This window comes from Muscardinus avellanarius (assembly GCF_963383645.1).
Source record: "Muscardinus avellanarius genome assembly, chromosome: X".
Lineage (NCBI taxonomy): Eukaryota > Metazoa > Chordata > Mammalia > Rodentia > Gliridae > Muscardinus > Muscardinus avellanarius.
Window position 1 is genome coordinate 46179114 of NC_137792.1, and position 16874 is coordinate 46195987.

At 38.3% G+C, this 16874-nt stretch overlaps 1 protein-coding gene across 3 annotated transcripts in view; it reads right to left on the reverse strand.

The window, feature by feature from the left end:
• Positions 1 to 16874, reverse strand: part of WNK3 (WNK lysine deficient protein kinase 3) — a gene marked incomplete at both ends in the record, with an annotated part of 171323 nt that overhangs the window by 39498 nt on the left and 114951 nt on the right. For all 3 annotated transcript variants that reach the window (XM_080719258.1, XM_080719257.1, XM_080719256.1), the window contains 2 exons: positions 12559 to 13484; positions 15564 to 15698. In XM_080719258.1, coding sequence (XP_080575384.1) covers positions 12559 to 13484; positions 15564 to 15698 — 1061 coding nt within the window. The remainder of the gene's footprint in view (positions 1 to 12558; positions 13485 to 15563; positions 15699 to 16874) is intronic.

Genomic DNA, 16874 nt, shown 5'->3' on the forward strand with positions numbered 1-16874 from the left:
TCCTGAAAACTTATAGAACTCCCTTTAGACAGGATCGGAGAAGAGGATCCCCATGCCACATAATTGTCAAAATGACCAATGTGGAAGCCAAGCAGAGAATCTTAAAGGCAACAAAAACAAAGGGCCAAGTGACATTCAGAGGCAAACCAATTAGAATCACTCTAGACTTCCCAAACCAAGTCATGAAAGCTAGAATAGCTTGGAGTAACATATTCCAAACTCTGAAAGAAAACAACTTCCAGCCAAAAATTTCCTACCCAGCAAAACTTTCTATCAAATTAGATGGGGAAATAAGAAGCTTCCATGACAAACAGAAACTGAAGGAATTTATGTCTTCAAAACCAGCACTAGACTTCCGGGAAGATGGCGACCGAGAAAAGCGGGGCTTAAGAGTCCCGCTAACAACCAATATCCATTACCACAAAAAGAGCGCCTTTCATAGCCTGAAAAAAAACCATCACCAGAAAAACAAAAAAAACCACCAGGCTCCAGAGAGAAAACGGACTGAGAACAGAGCTCAGGGCCACAGAGGAGACACACGCGCCCGAGGACGCGGCAGCAGCGCCATACTGCCGGCGGCAGCGGCGAACTCAACGGACTGCTACAGCAAGCCAGGTGAGCCGCTGCGGAACAGCCAGGCGGGATCTTTCGGCGCAGACAGCATTTAAAGCTCCCAGTGGCTGAGCTCAGCACACGCTGCAGGTATTCAGAGTGGAAATCAAAACCAGAGAAGAAAAAATACGCCAGCCTCATGGCCGAGGGCGTGGCAGAGGCGCCATATTGCCACCGGCGGCGGCAGCAGCAGTGAATTCACCGAGTCCAGTACAGCTACATCTGCGTACTCAAGAACAGTGAGTCAAATTGCGGGCCACAGAGGAGAAATCGCAGTATTGGGCCTCCTGGGACTTGACCCATTGAGGGAGTGGTGGTGGCAGAGATATCACACCATAGGAGAACGTGCAACCTGGCACCCCCCATAGTTTAAAGCAGCCTCTATCGACTCCCTGGGTCGGAGACTCTGTGATACAACCCAGTAAAGGAGTAGTGGGGTCTGAGATAATACAGACTCGAGATCCAGAGCACCTTAAGTGAAGCCATAGTGACCCAAGGGAAGAACCCAGAGAAGGCACAAACCTCCGAAATCATGGGAAAGAGGAATAACACTGGAGTAATGAATGTGCACAACCCCACAACATCAGAACCTGATAAAACAGAAAATCAGAGATTTCTAGAAGATCAAATCAGGAAAATAACTGTAGAAATAATAGAGGTGCTTCGAAAAGAACTCAGAGAGAGCCAAAAAGAGATAAAGGATGCAATTAATGAAGTAAAGGCCTCAATTCAAAGCACAAACAACCGATTAGACCACATGGGGAACAGAATCTCGCTCTTAGAAGATGAGCAATCCAAAAATGAATGCATAGTTTCTAATCTAGAAAAAAATATCCAACAGCAGGAATCTGACATTGAAGAAATATGGGCCCATCTTAAGAGAGCTAACCTAAGAATAATTGGAATAGAGGAGGGAAAAGAAAGTGATACCAAAGGGATCAACAATCTCTTCAAGGAAGTAATAGCAGAAAATTTTCCAAATATAGAGCAAGAGGTTGATACACAGATCCAGGAAACTTATAGAACTCCCTTTAGACAGGATCGGAGAAGAGGATCCCCACGCCATATAATTGTCAAAATGACCAATGTGGAAGCCAAGCAGAGAATCTTAAAGGCAACAAAAACAAAGGGCCAACTGACATTCAGAGGCAAACCAATTAGAATCACTCCAGACTTCCCAAACCAAGTCATGAGAGCCAGAAGGGCTTGGAGTAACATATTCCAAACTCTGAAAGAAAACAACTTCCAGCCAAAAATTTCCTATCCAGCAAAACTTTCTATCAAATTAGATGGAGAAATAAGAAGCTTCCATGACAAACAGAAACTGAAGGAATTTATGTCTTCAAAACCAGCGCTAGAGAAAATACTCAAAGAGATTAACTACAAAGAAGAAATAGGTAACACTCACCAGAACCAGAGAAACAAGAGTTTCCATCCAACAGACAACTAAGATTGGTTATCTGTGGAGATTCATTTTTTATGTTAGTCTTTTACCTATCTCTAAGTTGTATTGTTTGCCTTTATTGTTGTTAATTTTTAGGATTTCTAGTTGGAATATTCATATACCTTCAGATATAGCATTTGGAAATATTTTATCCAATTCTATTAGTAACTTTTAACTGTTTACATTGTCTTTGGATATACAATATTTTCTTTTATTTTTTAGGGAGTTTGTATATTCTTCTGTTGCCTGTGCCATTGAAATCATATCCAAGAAATCACTGCCAATTTCAATGTTGTGAGGTTTTATGACCCAGATTTTCTCCTAAAAGTTTATAGTCTTAAGATTTATATTTAGGTCTTTTATCTATTTTGAGTTAATACTTGTATATGGGATTAGGTAAAGGTCCAATTTTATTCTTTTCCATGTAATTATTATTTTTCAACAATATTTAGTTAAAAGATTATTATTTCCACCACCAAATGTTCGTGGAAACCTTGTCAAAAATAACTTGACAATATAGGGAAGAATTTAGCTCTAGGCTTGTATTTAACTCTAATGGTCTATATATCTGCCTTTAGAACAGTACTACACTGTTTCAATTATTGTAGCTTTATATGGTTTGAAATCAGAAAATATATATCTGCTAGCTTTGTTCTTTTTCAAGATCGTTTTGGGTATCTAGAATTCATATTCCATATTAGGATAGATTTTTTTCTGAAAAATAAATATATAAATATATGATAGTTTCACCTAAAAAAACAGAAAAAAATATGCTCTAGTAAGAAAGAAAGCAAAAAGAAATATTGAAATGCTATCTTTAAATCATCAAACGCTTGGTATCAGACAAATGAAACTGTTATGTGAGATTATCATTTTTAATTTTGGATAAATTGCTATAATACTAGATGTCAACCACTAAGCCAAGCATGGGAAGGAGGGATGGGGAGAGAATGGGGTGGGGATCGGGTGGGGGCTGACTGGGCGATGTGTGCATGTATGTCTACAAAAGTTTGTATCCCACTATGATGTATGAATACAGTGCACCAATAAAATAAAATTAAAAAAAAAAAAAAAAAAAACCAGCACTAGACACCAGGCATGATGGCGCATGCTTGTAATCCTAGCACTTGGGAGGCGGAGACAGGAGGATTGAGAAGGTTCAAAGCCAGCCGTGCTGGCTTAAGAGACCCTGTTTCCAAATAAAAATATAAAATAGGTCTGGGAATGTAGCAAGGAGGTAGAAGGGTTTCCAGGAACCCCAGTACCACCAAAAAACAAAAACAAAAACAAAAACCAGCACTAGAGAAAATACTCAAAGAGATTAACTACAAAGAAGAAATAGGTAATACACACCAGAACCAGAGAAACAAGAAATTCCATCCCGCAGACAACTAAGCAAAAAAGAATAAACAGTATTTCAAACAGAAATAAAATCTTAACATGTTAGGAATTAAAAGTTATCTTTAAATAATCACACTAAATGTAAATGGTCTCAATTCCTCAATAAGAAGACAGAAAGTGGCAAAATGGATTAAAAACCAGAATCCATCCATCTGCTACTTACAAGAAACATATTTTACAAGTAAAGATAGTAACAAACAAGGTAAAGGGCTGGAGCAAGGTAATTCATGTTAAGTAGCCATCCTAACAAATGTGAAGTAGTATTTCACTATATTTTTTATTTGTATTTCCTTAATGATTAGTTATATTATAATGATGAGTGATAGTCATGTGTTTATTGGTCATATAAAAATCTTTGGAGATTCATTATCTATTTTAATCTTTTACTTATTTCTAAATTGTATTGTTTGCTTTTACTGTTGCTAATTTTTATGATTTCTATTCAGAATATTAATAAAGCTTCAGATATAGCATTTGGAAATATTTTATCCCATTCCATCAGTAACTTTTAATTCTGTTTACATTGTCTTTGGATGTACAATTTTTTATTTTTATGAAGTTTGTTTATTCTTTTGTTGCCTGTGCCTTTGGAATCATATCCAAGAAATCACTGCCAATCTCAATGTTGTGAAGTTGGTTTTTTTTTTTTTTTTTTTTTTTTTTGGTGGTGGTACTGGGGTTCCCGGAAACCCTTCAACCTCTGGGATACACTCCCATACCTATTTTTTATATTTTTTTAAAATTTGGAAACAGGGTCTCTTAAGCCAGCCCCTTGCTGGCTTCAAGCCAGCGCGATCCTCCTGTCTCTGCCTCCCAAGCATGGGGATTACAAGCGTGCGCCACCACGCCTGGCCTCAATGTAGTAAAGTTTTATGACCTAGGTTTTCTTGTAAAAGTTTATAGTCTTAAGATTTACACTTAGTGCTGGGTGTGGTGCCACATGCTTGTAATCCCAGCATTCAGGAGGCTAAGACAGGAGGATGGCGGTTTGCAGACAGCCTCGGCTACTTAGCAAGGCCCTTCGCAACTCAGTGAGACCCTGTTTCAAAAATAAAAAGGATTTAAAAATAGGGCTGGGGGTGTAGCTCGGAGGTAGAATGGCTCTGGGTTTCATCCCTGTAAAAAAATTTTTAAAGAAAGATTTACACTTAGGTCTTTTATTTATTTTATCTATTTATTTGTATATGGTGTTAGGTAAGGGTCTAATTTTATTCTTTTTCATGTAATTATTATTTTCAACAATATTTAGTGAAAATATTATTTCCTTCACCAAATGTTCTTGGATACCTTGTAAAAATAACTTGACCATATATGGAAGAATTTATTTCTAGGCTTTTTATTTTACTCCACTGGTTTATATATCTGCCTTTATAACAGTACTACACTGTTTTGATTATTGTAGCTTTATAAGGTTTGAAATCAGAAAATGTACATCTTCCAACTGTGTTCTTTTTCGAGATTGTTTTGGATGTTTAGAGTTCATATTCATGTTAGAATAGATTTTTCTGAAAAATAAATAAATAAATATAGTAAAAAAAAAACCAGAATAAACGGTTATATGTATTTGTGTGCTTTAAAAATAAATTCTCTTAGCTGTGTGTGGTAGGCACATGCTTATGATCTTAGTACTTGGGAAGCTGAGACTGGAAGATCACAGGTTTAAGCCTGGCCTCAGCTACTTAATGAGGCACTGTTTCAAAATAAAGAATAAAAAATAGGGCTGGGGAGTAGCTTGGAAGTAGAATGCTCCTGGGTTCCATCCCCAGTATAAACAAATAAATAAGTAAATTAATTAATTATCTTACTGGGCATGGTGGTACACACTTGTAATCCCAGTACTTGGGAGGCAGAGACAGGAGAAATACAGGCTCTAGGACAGCCTCCTAAAGTAGTGAGTCTCTCATCAACCTAGTGAGACCCTGTTTCAAAATAATAATAGGACCAGTGGTATAGTTCAGAGGTAAAATGTCTCTGGGTTCAATCTCTAGTACCAAAAATTTATCTTTAATATTGAATACAAAAATTTAAAATGCATACCCATGAAAACTTTGAGAAACATGAGCATGGTCACTACTAATCTTGAATATTAACAGCAAATATAAAAGCACAAAGGATGGGATTTAGCATTTATCTGAAGGCAGACACCCTATATGACAGTAAGCCCAGTATCTTTGGCAAATATAGTAAATCCTGTAAATTCTGTAAAGTAAATTCTGGGCAATCAGCTTTTATTTTCCAAAGTCCTATCTCTGATTAATTATAATATTACTTTGATGCAGAGGGGAAACATCTTCTCAGTAACATGACAATTTAGAAGTGTTGCATTGGTCCCATTGAAATTACAGATATTTATTCATTTTGTGGTACTGGGGGTGGAACCCAGGGGCTTTTCTACCTCCCGGCTATACTCCCAGACCTATTTTATACTTTATTTGGAAACAGGGTCTCACTAAGTTGCTGAGAGCCTCACTCAGGAGCTGAGGTTGGCTTTGAACCTGTGTGATCCTCCTGTCTCAGCCTCCCAAGTACTGGGATGACAAGCGTGCGCCACCACGCCCGGCTTCAGGTAAGATTTTTTTTTTTTTTTTTTTTGCGGGTCTGGGGATGAAACCCAGGGGCATTCGACCTCCGAGATACACCCCCTGCCCTATTTTTTACTCTTTATTTTGAAACCGGGTCTCACTGAGTTGCAGAGGGCCTCACTAAGTAGCTGAGGCTGTCTGTGAACCGCGATCCTCCTGTCTCAGCCTCCCGAATGCTGGGATTACAAGCGTGCGCCACCACGCTTCAGGTAAGATTTTTGATATGTAGTAACTAGATCAAGATGGCATATTTAGCAAGGCCCAGTGGCACACACCTATAACCCTATACATAGGATGCTAAGACAGGAGGATCCCAAGTTTGAGAATTATGTGTGCTGCACACTAACTTATGGAGATGCTATTTCAAAATAAAAAGGGCTGGGATCATATTTCAGAGTAGAATACCCCTATGTAGATACTCCAATACCACAAAAAGATGGCATATTTGATAAATATTCTATATTCCCTTATAAATACAAATCCTTATCACAACAGGAAAAAATAAGATATAGACAAAAGCATATATGACAGAAGGAAGAAAAAACAGACCACGACATATGTAGGAAATGTTTTAAATGCTACAAACTCATCTGACAGATAAGGGCAAGCAAGAATGAACACTGGCTAAAAAAAAGGATGAGTGATCAGCTATACTGCTTACAAAACTCTGTAAGATCTATCTATTATCTGTCTCTTCCACGTTACCTCTTAACACCTTTCTATTTAATGGTATACTTTTAGTTCCTTGAACAGATCTCCCACCTATGAATGTCACTATTCCCTACAAGTCTTTTTCAGGACACTCTATGCAGAGTAATCCTCAAATCTATCATAGCCCTTTATTGCAATCACTTTATTTCTTTGTTTAAGGATTTTCCCCTACCACTATAGAATGTAAGCTCCACAGTAACAGAGGTTTTGACTTATTCACTCTTTAATAGATATTCACTGAATTGAAGTGTGCACTAGTTGGAGTTCCAAAGAGGAACAGACATTCAATTTTCTCCCTTCCCTTCCCACCTGCACACCAAGCAAATGACAGCAAAGCATCTGAACCCCCAAATAAGAGTAAAAAGAGGAAATGGTTTGTGGCCAAGAGAAAGGTCAGACAGGGGAGGAAGCAATACCCAGGAAGAAGGGTAATCTCTCTTCCCTTTAGAGACCAACTAGTGGACCATCTTTCAAGTAACATTACAGACGAGTTACAATTGAAGAGAAAGAAAACACATTCCGTGCCTTTACTATAATTACTGAAGGAGGCTACAGTAATTATATATAGCCCTTACAGAAAGATAAACAAGGAATCTTATGAAAGAAAAAGAAAGAATATACAACTAAGAATCACCACACACTTAGGGAAAACCAACACATGATAAAACACTAAATAGAGGATAAGCCAAAGAAATAGCATTAATAACACAGAAGACCTTGATATTATAAGAGAGGAATATAAATGTACAGTCATGTACTGCATAACATTTTGGCTACCAATGAATCACATAAATGACTACAGACCCATAAGATTATACTGGAGCTGAGGCAGGCATGGTGGCTCACACCTGTAATTCCAGATATTTGTGAGGCTGAGACAGGAGGATCAGAAATTCCAGGCTGGCCTGAACAACTGAGCAAGACATTGTGTCTCAAAAAAAAAAAAAGAAAAAGAAAAAAGAAAACTCGTGTTGAAATTTAATTCCCATATGACATTCTGGGAAGTAGAACCAGGTAGGACCTTAGGAGGAGATTGGGTCATAAATGCTCTGCAACGCTTGAATTGACTAATTGATAAATAGATTAATGGATTAGAGAACTGATATTATATCACGTGAGCTGCTCTGTTATAAAGCAACTTCTCAGTCAGGCATAGTGGCATGCACCTGTAATCCCAGTACTTGGGAGGCTGAGACAGGAGGATCGCAGTTTACAGGATACTGCATGGTTAACTTTGCAGGACCCTGTTTTCAAAATAAAAAATAAAAATAGGACTAGTGTTGTAGCTCAGAGGTAGAAACACTAATGTGGAGTGAAAATGAGCTACCTACAAACAAATGATAATCAAACTGACATCACTCTGATTAGCAATATTGGAGACTAAAAGACAGTGAAATGATATCTTCTAAATTCCTCTGTGTGTGTGTGTGTGTGTGTGTGTGTGTGTGTGTGTGTTTTACTAAATATTAAACCCAAAGGCACTCTACCTCTGAGCTACAACACCAGTCCTATTTTTTATTCTGAAAGAGGATTGTGTTATGGTGCAGAGAGCCTCACAAGGTTGCTGTAGCTGGCCGAGAACCTGTGATCCCCCTATCTCAGCCTCCCAAGTAATGGGTTTATTACAGGCCTGTACCACCATGCCTGGCTATATCTTCTAAATTCTGACAGGAAATCATTTTGATGCTAGCATCTATCCTTAATCAAATAAATATATTTTAAGAAATACAAAAACCAAGTTAATCTCTCATGTAACATACTTCAAAATATTACTCATAAAAGTATTTCAGGGAATTCTAGGACACCAGAGACAGTAACAACTAATGATGAACACTGAAACAAAATAATCCGTCTGAGCCAGGCACAGTGTTATATAGCTGTAATACCAGTATGTGGGAAGCTGAGACAGGATTTAGGTACGAAGCCAGCTTCAGCAACTTAAAGAGGCTCTCTGCAACTTATCAAGACTCTGTTTTAAAATAAAAGAATAAATTAGGGCTAGGGATGTAATTCAAAGGTAGAATGCCTCTGGGTTTAATCCCTAGCACCAGAATCCATTTGACTTCGCATTGAGGCTACTATTCTACTTGGGAGAATCCACTTTTTTTTTTTCCGGGTCTGGGGATGGAACCCAGGGACATTCGACCTCCAAACTACACCCCCTGCCCTATTTTTATTCTTTATTTTGAAGCAGGGTCTAAGTTTTGGAGGGCCTCACTAAGTAGCTGAGGCTGTCTGTGAACTGGGATCCTCCATTCTCAGCCTCCTGAATGCTGAGATTACAAGCCTGTGCCACCATGCCTGGCTGGGAGAATCTGCTTTTGAGTAACAAAATTTAAATGACAGAGAATAACATTCCATTTGTTACAGTTCTAATCATGTGATTCCTAGATAACACAAATTATATAAGTCCCATTTAGTGATTTTTCAATTCTTAGAATCAAACCAACAAAGCACAGACAACCAAGATATCCAAAAACAGAATGTAAAATTACAAACTTTACTAATGTTAAGAAAGTAATATAAGTTAGGAGGTAGATGAGGAAGAATAGTAGAGGGAAGGGAAAATACTTATAGCAACAAGTTTATAGGTGTTATATAAAATTACTAAATTAAGAACTAGATTAATATATACTTTCTAAATTATTAATGTTAGGGACTACAGAATTAGAATCAGAAATTTAAAAGTATTTGGGTAGTGGAAAGTAGTAACAAAATAGTTACTTTTTTTAGAATTCTGCAAAGCTGGGGACTAAACCAAGCACATGCTAGGTCAGAGCTCTCCTGCTGAGCTACCTAGTAGTCAAACAGGAACTTTTTACTTACTATCATTCTGAATAGCTTTTATGTTTACACATTAATTCCATAATTAAAATGACTAGTTTACTCCTCAACTTTTAATATATCTCTTCAATGAATTATTATGCAGCTATTTTTAAAAGTTAAATAAGGCAGAACTATGTGAAATCACATGGATATATATCCATAATTAGTGAAAAATGAAAACACATAGATGTAAAGAAGTATATAGATGGGCATTGTAGCATACACTTATAATCCCAGGACTTGAGAGTCTGAGACAAGAGGATCACAGGTTCGAAGCCAGTCTCAGCAATTTAGTGAAGTTCTCAGTCACTTAAGGCGACCCCATTTACAATTAAAAAATAGAATAAGGGCCGGGCGTGGTGGCACACACTTGTAATTCCTGCGCTTGGGAGACTGAGACAGGAGGATCGCGTAGGTTCGAAGCCAGCCTCAGCTACTTAGTGAGGCTCTCAGCAACTTAGTGAGACCCTGTTTCCAAATAAAGTATAAAATAGGTCTGGGAGTGTAGCCTGGAGGTAGAAGGCCTCTGGGTTCCATACCCAGTACCACCAAAAAAAAAAAAAAAAAAAAAAAGAATAGGGCTGGGAGTATGGCTCAGATGTAGACTGCCTCTGGATTCAATCCCCAGTATAAAAAATAGATATATCTTTATATATACTGTATATAACAAAGTAGTTTGATATATTCATATATTAATTAAAACCACATCTGAAAATTATTTATAGCTAGGTTAGGGAATGTGATAGACTGCTTTATGTACAAGCATTTATAACTTATATAATAACAAGGACAAGGAAATAAAGTGGCAAATATTTAGAAAGTTACCTATGATATACTGGAAAATGAAAAAATGTCACAGACCTAATATGTATATAGTACAATATTATTTTTTCAAAGAAAATATTGTGATGTGTATGTAAATACATCTGTGTAAGCTTAAGAAAAGTTGAAAATGATAAGTATCAAATTACTAGTGGTTATCTATGTGATGTAAAAGGTTAGAAAAGAGCAAACTAGGAGCCAGACGTGGTGGCACATACCTGTAATCCTGGTATTTTGGGAGGCTGAGACAGGAGCAAAGCTAGTCTCAGCAACTTAGCAAGATCTTGTTTCCATACAAAAAATAAAATAGGCCTGGGAGTATAGCTCAGGGGTAGAATACCCCTGGTTTCAATTCTCAGTACAAAAAAAATGCAGGGGAACTAGGGATAAGGGTGTGTGGCTCAGTGGCAGAACACTTCTAGTACATGTGAGGCCCTAGATTCCATCTCCAGAACCAAATAGATAAGAAAAAGAAAAAGAGAAATTAATGTTCCTACAATATATAGGTAAACATCCATAATCTGAAAGTCCAAAATGCTCCAAAATAAGAAATTTTCTGAGGTACAAGTGGAAAATTCTGTCTGGTTTCTATGGGTCTCAGTTAAAATGCAGGTACATTAAAAATCCTGCATAAAATTGCCTGAAGACTCTGTGTGTAAGATGTATATGAAATGTAAGTGAATTCTGTGTTTAGATTTGAGTTCCATCTTCAAGATAACTCATTATGTATATGTGAATATTCAAAAATTCAAAAAACTCCAAAATCTGTAACACTTCCAATCTCAGACATCGCAGATATAGGATACTCAACCTATAAAACTTTTCTTTTCTCCTTTGGTACTGGAAATTGAACCTAGAAGCATTCTACCTCCAAGCTACACGCTTAGCATTTTTTAATTTTATATTGTGAAATGGGGTCTCACTAACTTCCTGAGGCTGTCCTTCAAACTGTGATCCTCCCATCTAAGCCTCCCAAGTACTCGGATTATAAGCCTGCACCATCATGTTCAACTTCTATATAACTTTTTAAAAAGTCATGGAAGTATGGATGACTTTCACTTTTTTCAAGTAAATTAAACCTCCCAAACATGATTAAAGAATAAAAATTTTAAAAGGAAATTGATAACATTTCCTGTGAAGTCAAAATTTAAAGTAAGTTCTTTCTAATCCAGATAAAAAATCCCGGATTAATTTCTGTTCTGCCATTAATACAAATATAGACATTGCCTGGCAAGTTCCTAGCTAATTCACCAGAGGGCTCTCTTACTCAAGATAGATCTGCCATGTGTACTGAGAAGTTCTGAGTACCTACAGCTTAAGTCTTGTTCCTTCTTAAAGGAACATGTTGGTGGGATGGCAAATTAGTGCAGCTGCTATGTTCATTGTGGAGATTCCTTAAAAGGCTGGGAACGGAGCCACCATATGGCCCAGCTATAGCATTCCTTGGGATCTGACCAAACGAACTGAAGACTATAGAACTGTATTCCTATAGAATACTATAGGAATACATGCATGTTCGTGTTTATAATAGCACAATTCACAAAAGCCAAACTATGGAACCTGCTGAGGTGCCTATGAACAGAGGAGTGGATTATGAAATTATGGTATATACGCACAACGGAATTTTATGCAGCCATTAAGTACACAATTGTGTCATTCATAGGAAAGTGGATGAAACTTAAGAATATTATGCTAGCAAGATGAGCTAGTCACAGAAAGCGTAAAATTCGGTTTTCATTTACATATAGATGCTGAAGAGCAACTGGAAAACAAGAAGGACTTCAGATAAATGAGAGGAGCTACTAATGGACTAGTGGAAGGGGATTTGAGGGAGGGAAGTCAAAGGGGGGATCTAGTAATGGAAATAATTCAAATAGTACTTTGTTCATATATGAAGTTATCAATATTAATGTTAATAATACGCATGGGGAGGAAGGGGCAACAGGTTGGGACCCAGAAGGAAACACACAACAAAAGCTGTGTGTATGTATGTTTATGTTCCTCTGAACCTCACTATGATTGCAATGCACCAATAAAAAAAAATTGTGACCTCAGAATCTCATGACATATACAATTTCATTTCAAAAGGCAGAAATATAGTAAGTAAGGCATTTCTTTAAAATACAAAGCAAATATGAAATCAGAAAGAATGATACTTACATGTAAACACAATTCGCTGGGTACAGAAGTTATCACATTCAGGTCCCTTTTGAACACTGATATGTTAGCAGGCTGACTCGCAGCCACATTGGACAGAATCTTAGAGCCTGTCTGTTGGAAATTAGGGGATTGTACAGGGCTATCTTGAATTCCACAATGACTGATGGCTATGACTTCCGGCATTGGACAGGACAGCGTATCTTCAGCAGAAGAAGAAAATGGTGAGTCTATACTTTGGGAATCTTTCTGACTCTCAGGATAGACGCTAGAAATGCTGTGCTCTTGATACAGCAAGTTTCTTAACTTTTCATCCAGAGTTTTAATTCGGTTGTCTGAAAACTCCATTTTTGGAGGTCTTTCCCCATCTGATTCCAGCATAGCAGTGGTTAAAAGGGTAGTTGGTTCAAGGCCAGGCGTCTGAGTGGCCTTAGGAGAACTCGCTTCAGTGTTCGCTGTGCTTTCTCCTTCTTGGGAGAACAACTCTGCATCCACAGTTGACTGTTGTACTGATAAGGACTGAAGCTTTTGATCAGACACAAATGCTGAAACTGTAACAGCATTACCAGCAACCTGAGTTGATTCACCAGGTTGGGCCAAAAGTGCATCAGCCTGATTGGCAGCTTGGTGACATGGATACATTGGTGTGAACATGCCTGTTTGGCTGGTGAGTCCCTCACATTCAACTGGAACTGAAGTAGCAGAATAGCTGGAACTACTAGTAACCGGTGCCATTATCTGCCTGCCATTTTCCACTTGATAAAGTATAGCTGGCTGCTTGGTTCCTACGCTAGCACATTCAGAAATCTTACCATCAACTACATCCTTGTGTTCTGATTTAGAGGTGAAAAGTGGACGCTGGCATGGATTATTTTCTATACTGAGCAGTGTATCCTGTGATGTTTCCTTATTACTTGTGTTTCTTGAATCTGGAACAATAAAAGAAGAATAGTTAAGTATAAAGCATGGACAAATACCCAACCCAAAAAGGGACAAGAAGAGCAAGGAACAAATGAAAACTCCTGTGAAAGCACTCTTTTATGTAAGACTCAAAATATCATGCCATTCTGCTGGGCTTGGTGGTGCAAACCTGCAATCTCAGTATGTGGGAGGCTCAGATAGGAGCATCACAGGTTAGAAGCCAGCCTCAGCTATGTAGCAAGATCATCAGCAACTTATGAAGATTCTGCCTCGAAGTTAAAAAAAAAATAACCAGGCATGTTGGTGTACTCTTGTAATCCCAGTACATGGGCAGCTGAGATGGTAGGATAGCAGATTTGAAGCCAGCCTCAGCAACTTAGTGAGGACCTCAGCAGCTGGGAACCTGTTTCAAAATAAAAAATAAAACAGGGCTGGAGGTATAACTTGGAGGTAGAAAGCCTCCTGTGTTCAATCCCCAAGATCACATACAAAAGTAAATGTAAGAAAATTTTTTAAAAAATCACACAATTTGACCTGGAGAGGGAAAAAAACCACCTTTTAAAAATAAATGTTAAATAGAAAATAAAATGTTATGAGCTAATAATCAACAGTCTTCAAAAATGCTTATGAAAGCTGGGCATGTTGGTGCTCTCTTGTAATCCCAGCGTTTGGGAGGCTGAGACAGGAGGATTGTAGTTCGTGGACAGCCTCAGCTACTTAGTGAGGTCCTCTGCAACTCAATGAGACACTATTTAAAACTAAGGAATAAAAAATAGGGCTGGAGATGTAGCTTGGACATAGAATGCCCCTGGGCTTGATTCCCAGTACTGCAAAAAAAAGTGCCAATGAAAATTGATATGAGCTGGGCATGGTCGCGCATATTCGTAATCCCCACGCTTGGGAGACAGTAGGATCACACAGGTTCGAAGCCAGCCTCAGCTACTTAGTGAGGCTCTCAGCATCTTAGTGAGACCCTGTTTCCAAATAAAATATAATATAGGTCTGGGAGTATAGCTCGGAGGTAGAAGGCTTCTGGGTTCTACCCCCAGTACCACCAAAAACAAACAAACAAACAAAAGGAAAATTGATATGAAAAGAAAATACTCAAGAAAATAAGTTAAAGCTATTGTGTGTGTGTATATATATATATATATATATATATATATGTATGTATGTATGTATGTACACACACATATACACACACATATATATTATATATAAAAATTTTATTTTTTGCAGTACTGGGGATCGAACCCAGATGCATTCTATCTTCAAGCTACACACTCAACCTATTTTTTTTTTTTTTTGCAGGTCTGGGGATGGAACCCAGAGGCATTTGACCTCCGAGCTATACCCCCTGCCCAATTTTTTATTCTTTTTATTTTGAAACCAGGTCTCACTGAGTTGCAGAGGGCCTCACTAAGTAGCTGAGGCTGTCCGCGAACCGCGATCCTCCGGTCTCAGCCTCCCAAATGCTGGGATTACAAGCGTGTGCCACCACACCCGGCTCAGCCTATTTTTTTATTCTGTATTTTTCTGTGTGTGGGGGTCTGGGGATGGAACCCAGGGGCATTCGACCTCCGAGCTACAGCCCCTGCCCTATTTTTCATTTTTTATTTTTTGAAACCGGGTCTCACTGAGTTGCAGAAGGTCTCACTAAGTAGCTGAGGCTGTCCGTGAACTGCGATCCTCTGGTCTCAGCCTCCCAAATGCTGGGATTACAAGCGTGCGCCACCACGCCTGGCTTATTATTCTGTATTTTGAAACAGAATCTTACTAAGTTTTGGAGGCCTCACTAAATAGATGAGGCTGTCTGCGAACCGCAATCCTCGGGTCTCAGCCTCCCAAATGCTGGGATTACAAGCATTAGCCACCATGCCTGGCTTATTATTCTGTATTTTGAAACAGTCTTACTAAATTGTGGAGGCCTCACGAAGTAGATGAGGCTGGCCGCGAAACTGCAGTCCTCCTGTCTCAGCCTCCCAAGTACTGAGATTACAAGTGTGCGCCACCACGCCCGGCTGCATATATATTTGATACCCATATCTACTGAGTCTGGACAAAGCTGGTAATGAATGAAAGCTTACACAGAAATGGCTGTATCCCTGGAACCACAGCCATCAAAGGCTGAAGAGGAGGAGACTGAGCCTCACGGTTTCTTATTGTTTGATTGATACAAAATCGCCACCGACCTACTGGGGATGACTGAGGAGCAGATTCATCTGTAGGAAGAATTAGCAAAAAAATTAGTAGGTTCAACAACTGTCAATTTGTTTACTAACTAAAGAGACCAGGTTAAAAATCTAACTCGTCTTTTATCTTTATTTCCAACATTACTAGGACAATTAGAAAGTATAAGACCAGACCTCCCTCCTGACCCTGACTTACAGTCTGAAGAACTAATACCATGGTTTCTGTCAGTGGCACTTAGAAGGAATTCGATATCCTGATTGCGGTGTTGCTTAAATAAACTTATACAAGTTATTAAAATTTAAAGAACTGTACACATAAACTTAATTTTACTGTATACAAATATGAAATATAAAATAAAACAAGTCCCTACATCATAAGTCCTACTTTGTAAACTTCTGTCTAAACTATAGCCTTTTTAATCATTTAAAAACTTGTTCAGAGCTCTGCTAACTAGGAAAATAAGATACAGAAGGACTCTAATATTCTAACACAAACTAAATTTCAGGACAGTGATAAATTTTTCCATTACTCCCACACCACCTTTTGCTTCTTCATGTTGCTAAAATTCCTTTAGAGGTCCTCATGTATCTATGGTGCTTCTCCCCCTCCCAGATACTCTTAATATACCCATGAGCAGAGTTGAGAAGAATGGTGAGATAAAGTCATTAGAAAAGAAAACATATGAACATAGTTTTTGTCTCTGGAAGTTTATATGGTATTGGTTTTACAAGAAGTTTTCAGTTGAAATCAGAGCTACTAGAGATATATCAATGGTGTAAGGAAATCACATTATGAATGATTACTAAAGCATAAGGCAAACATTTAGTTAAGCATCTTTCTGTTCAGGTGTGATGGCACACACCTGTAATCCCAGCTACATGTGAGGCTGATTCAGGAGGACTATAAGTTCAAAGCCAGCCTGGGAAATTCAATGAGACCCTGTTTCAAAAAAATAAAGCCAGGCATGGAGAGCTGAGACAAGAGGATTGCAGGTTCGCAGCCAGCCTCAGCTTAGTAAGGCTCTCCACACTATAGTGAGACCCTGTTTCAAAATAAAGAATAAAAAGAGGGCTGGGGTGAAACTTAGAGGTAGAATATCCCTGGGTTCAATCCCCAGTAAGAAAGAAAAGAAAGGAAGGAAGGAAGGAAGGAAGACAGTCAGGTAGGCAGGCAGACAGACACTATAGCTCAATTGTAGAGCACTT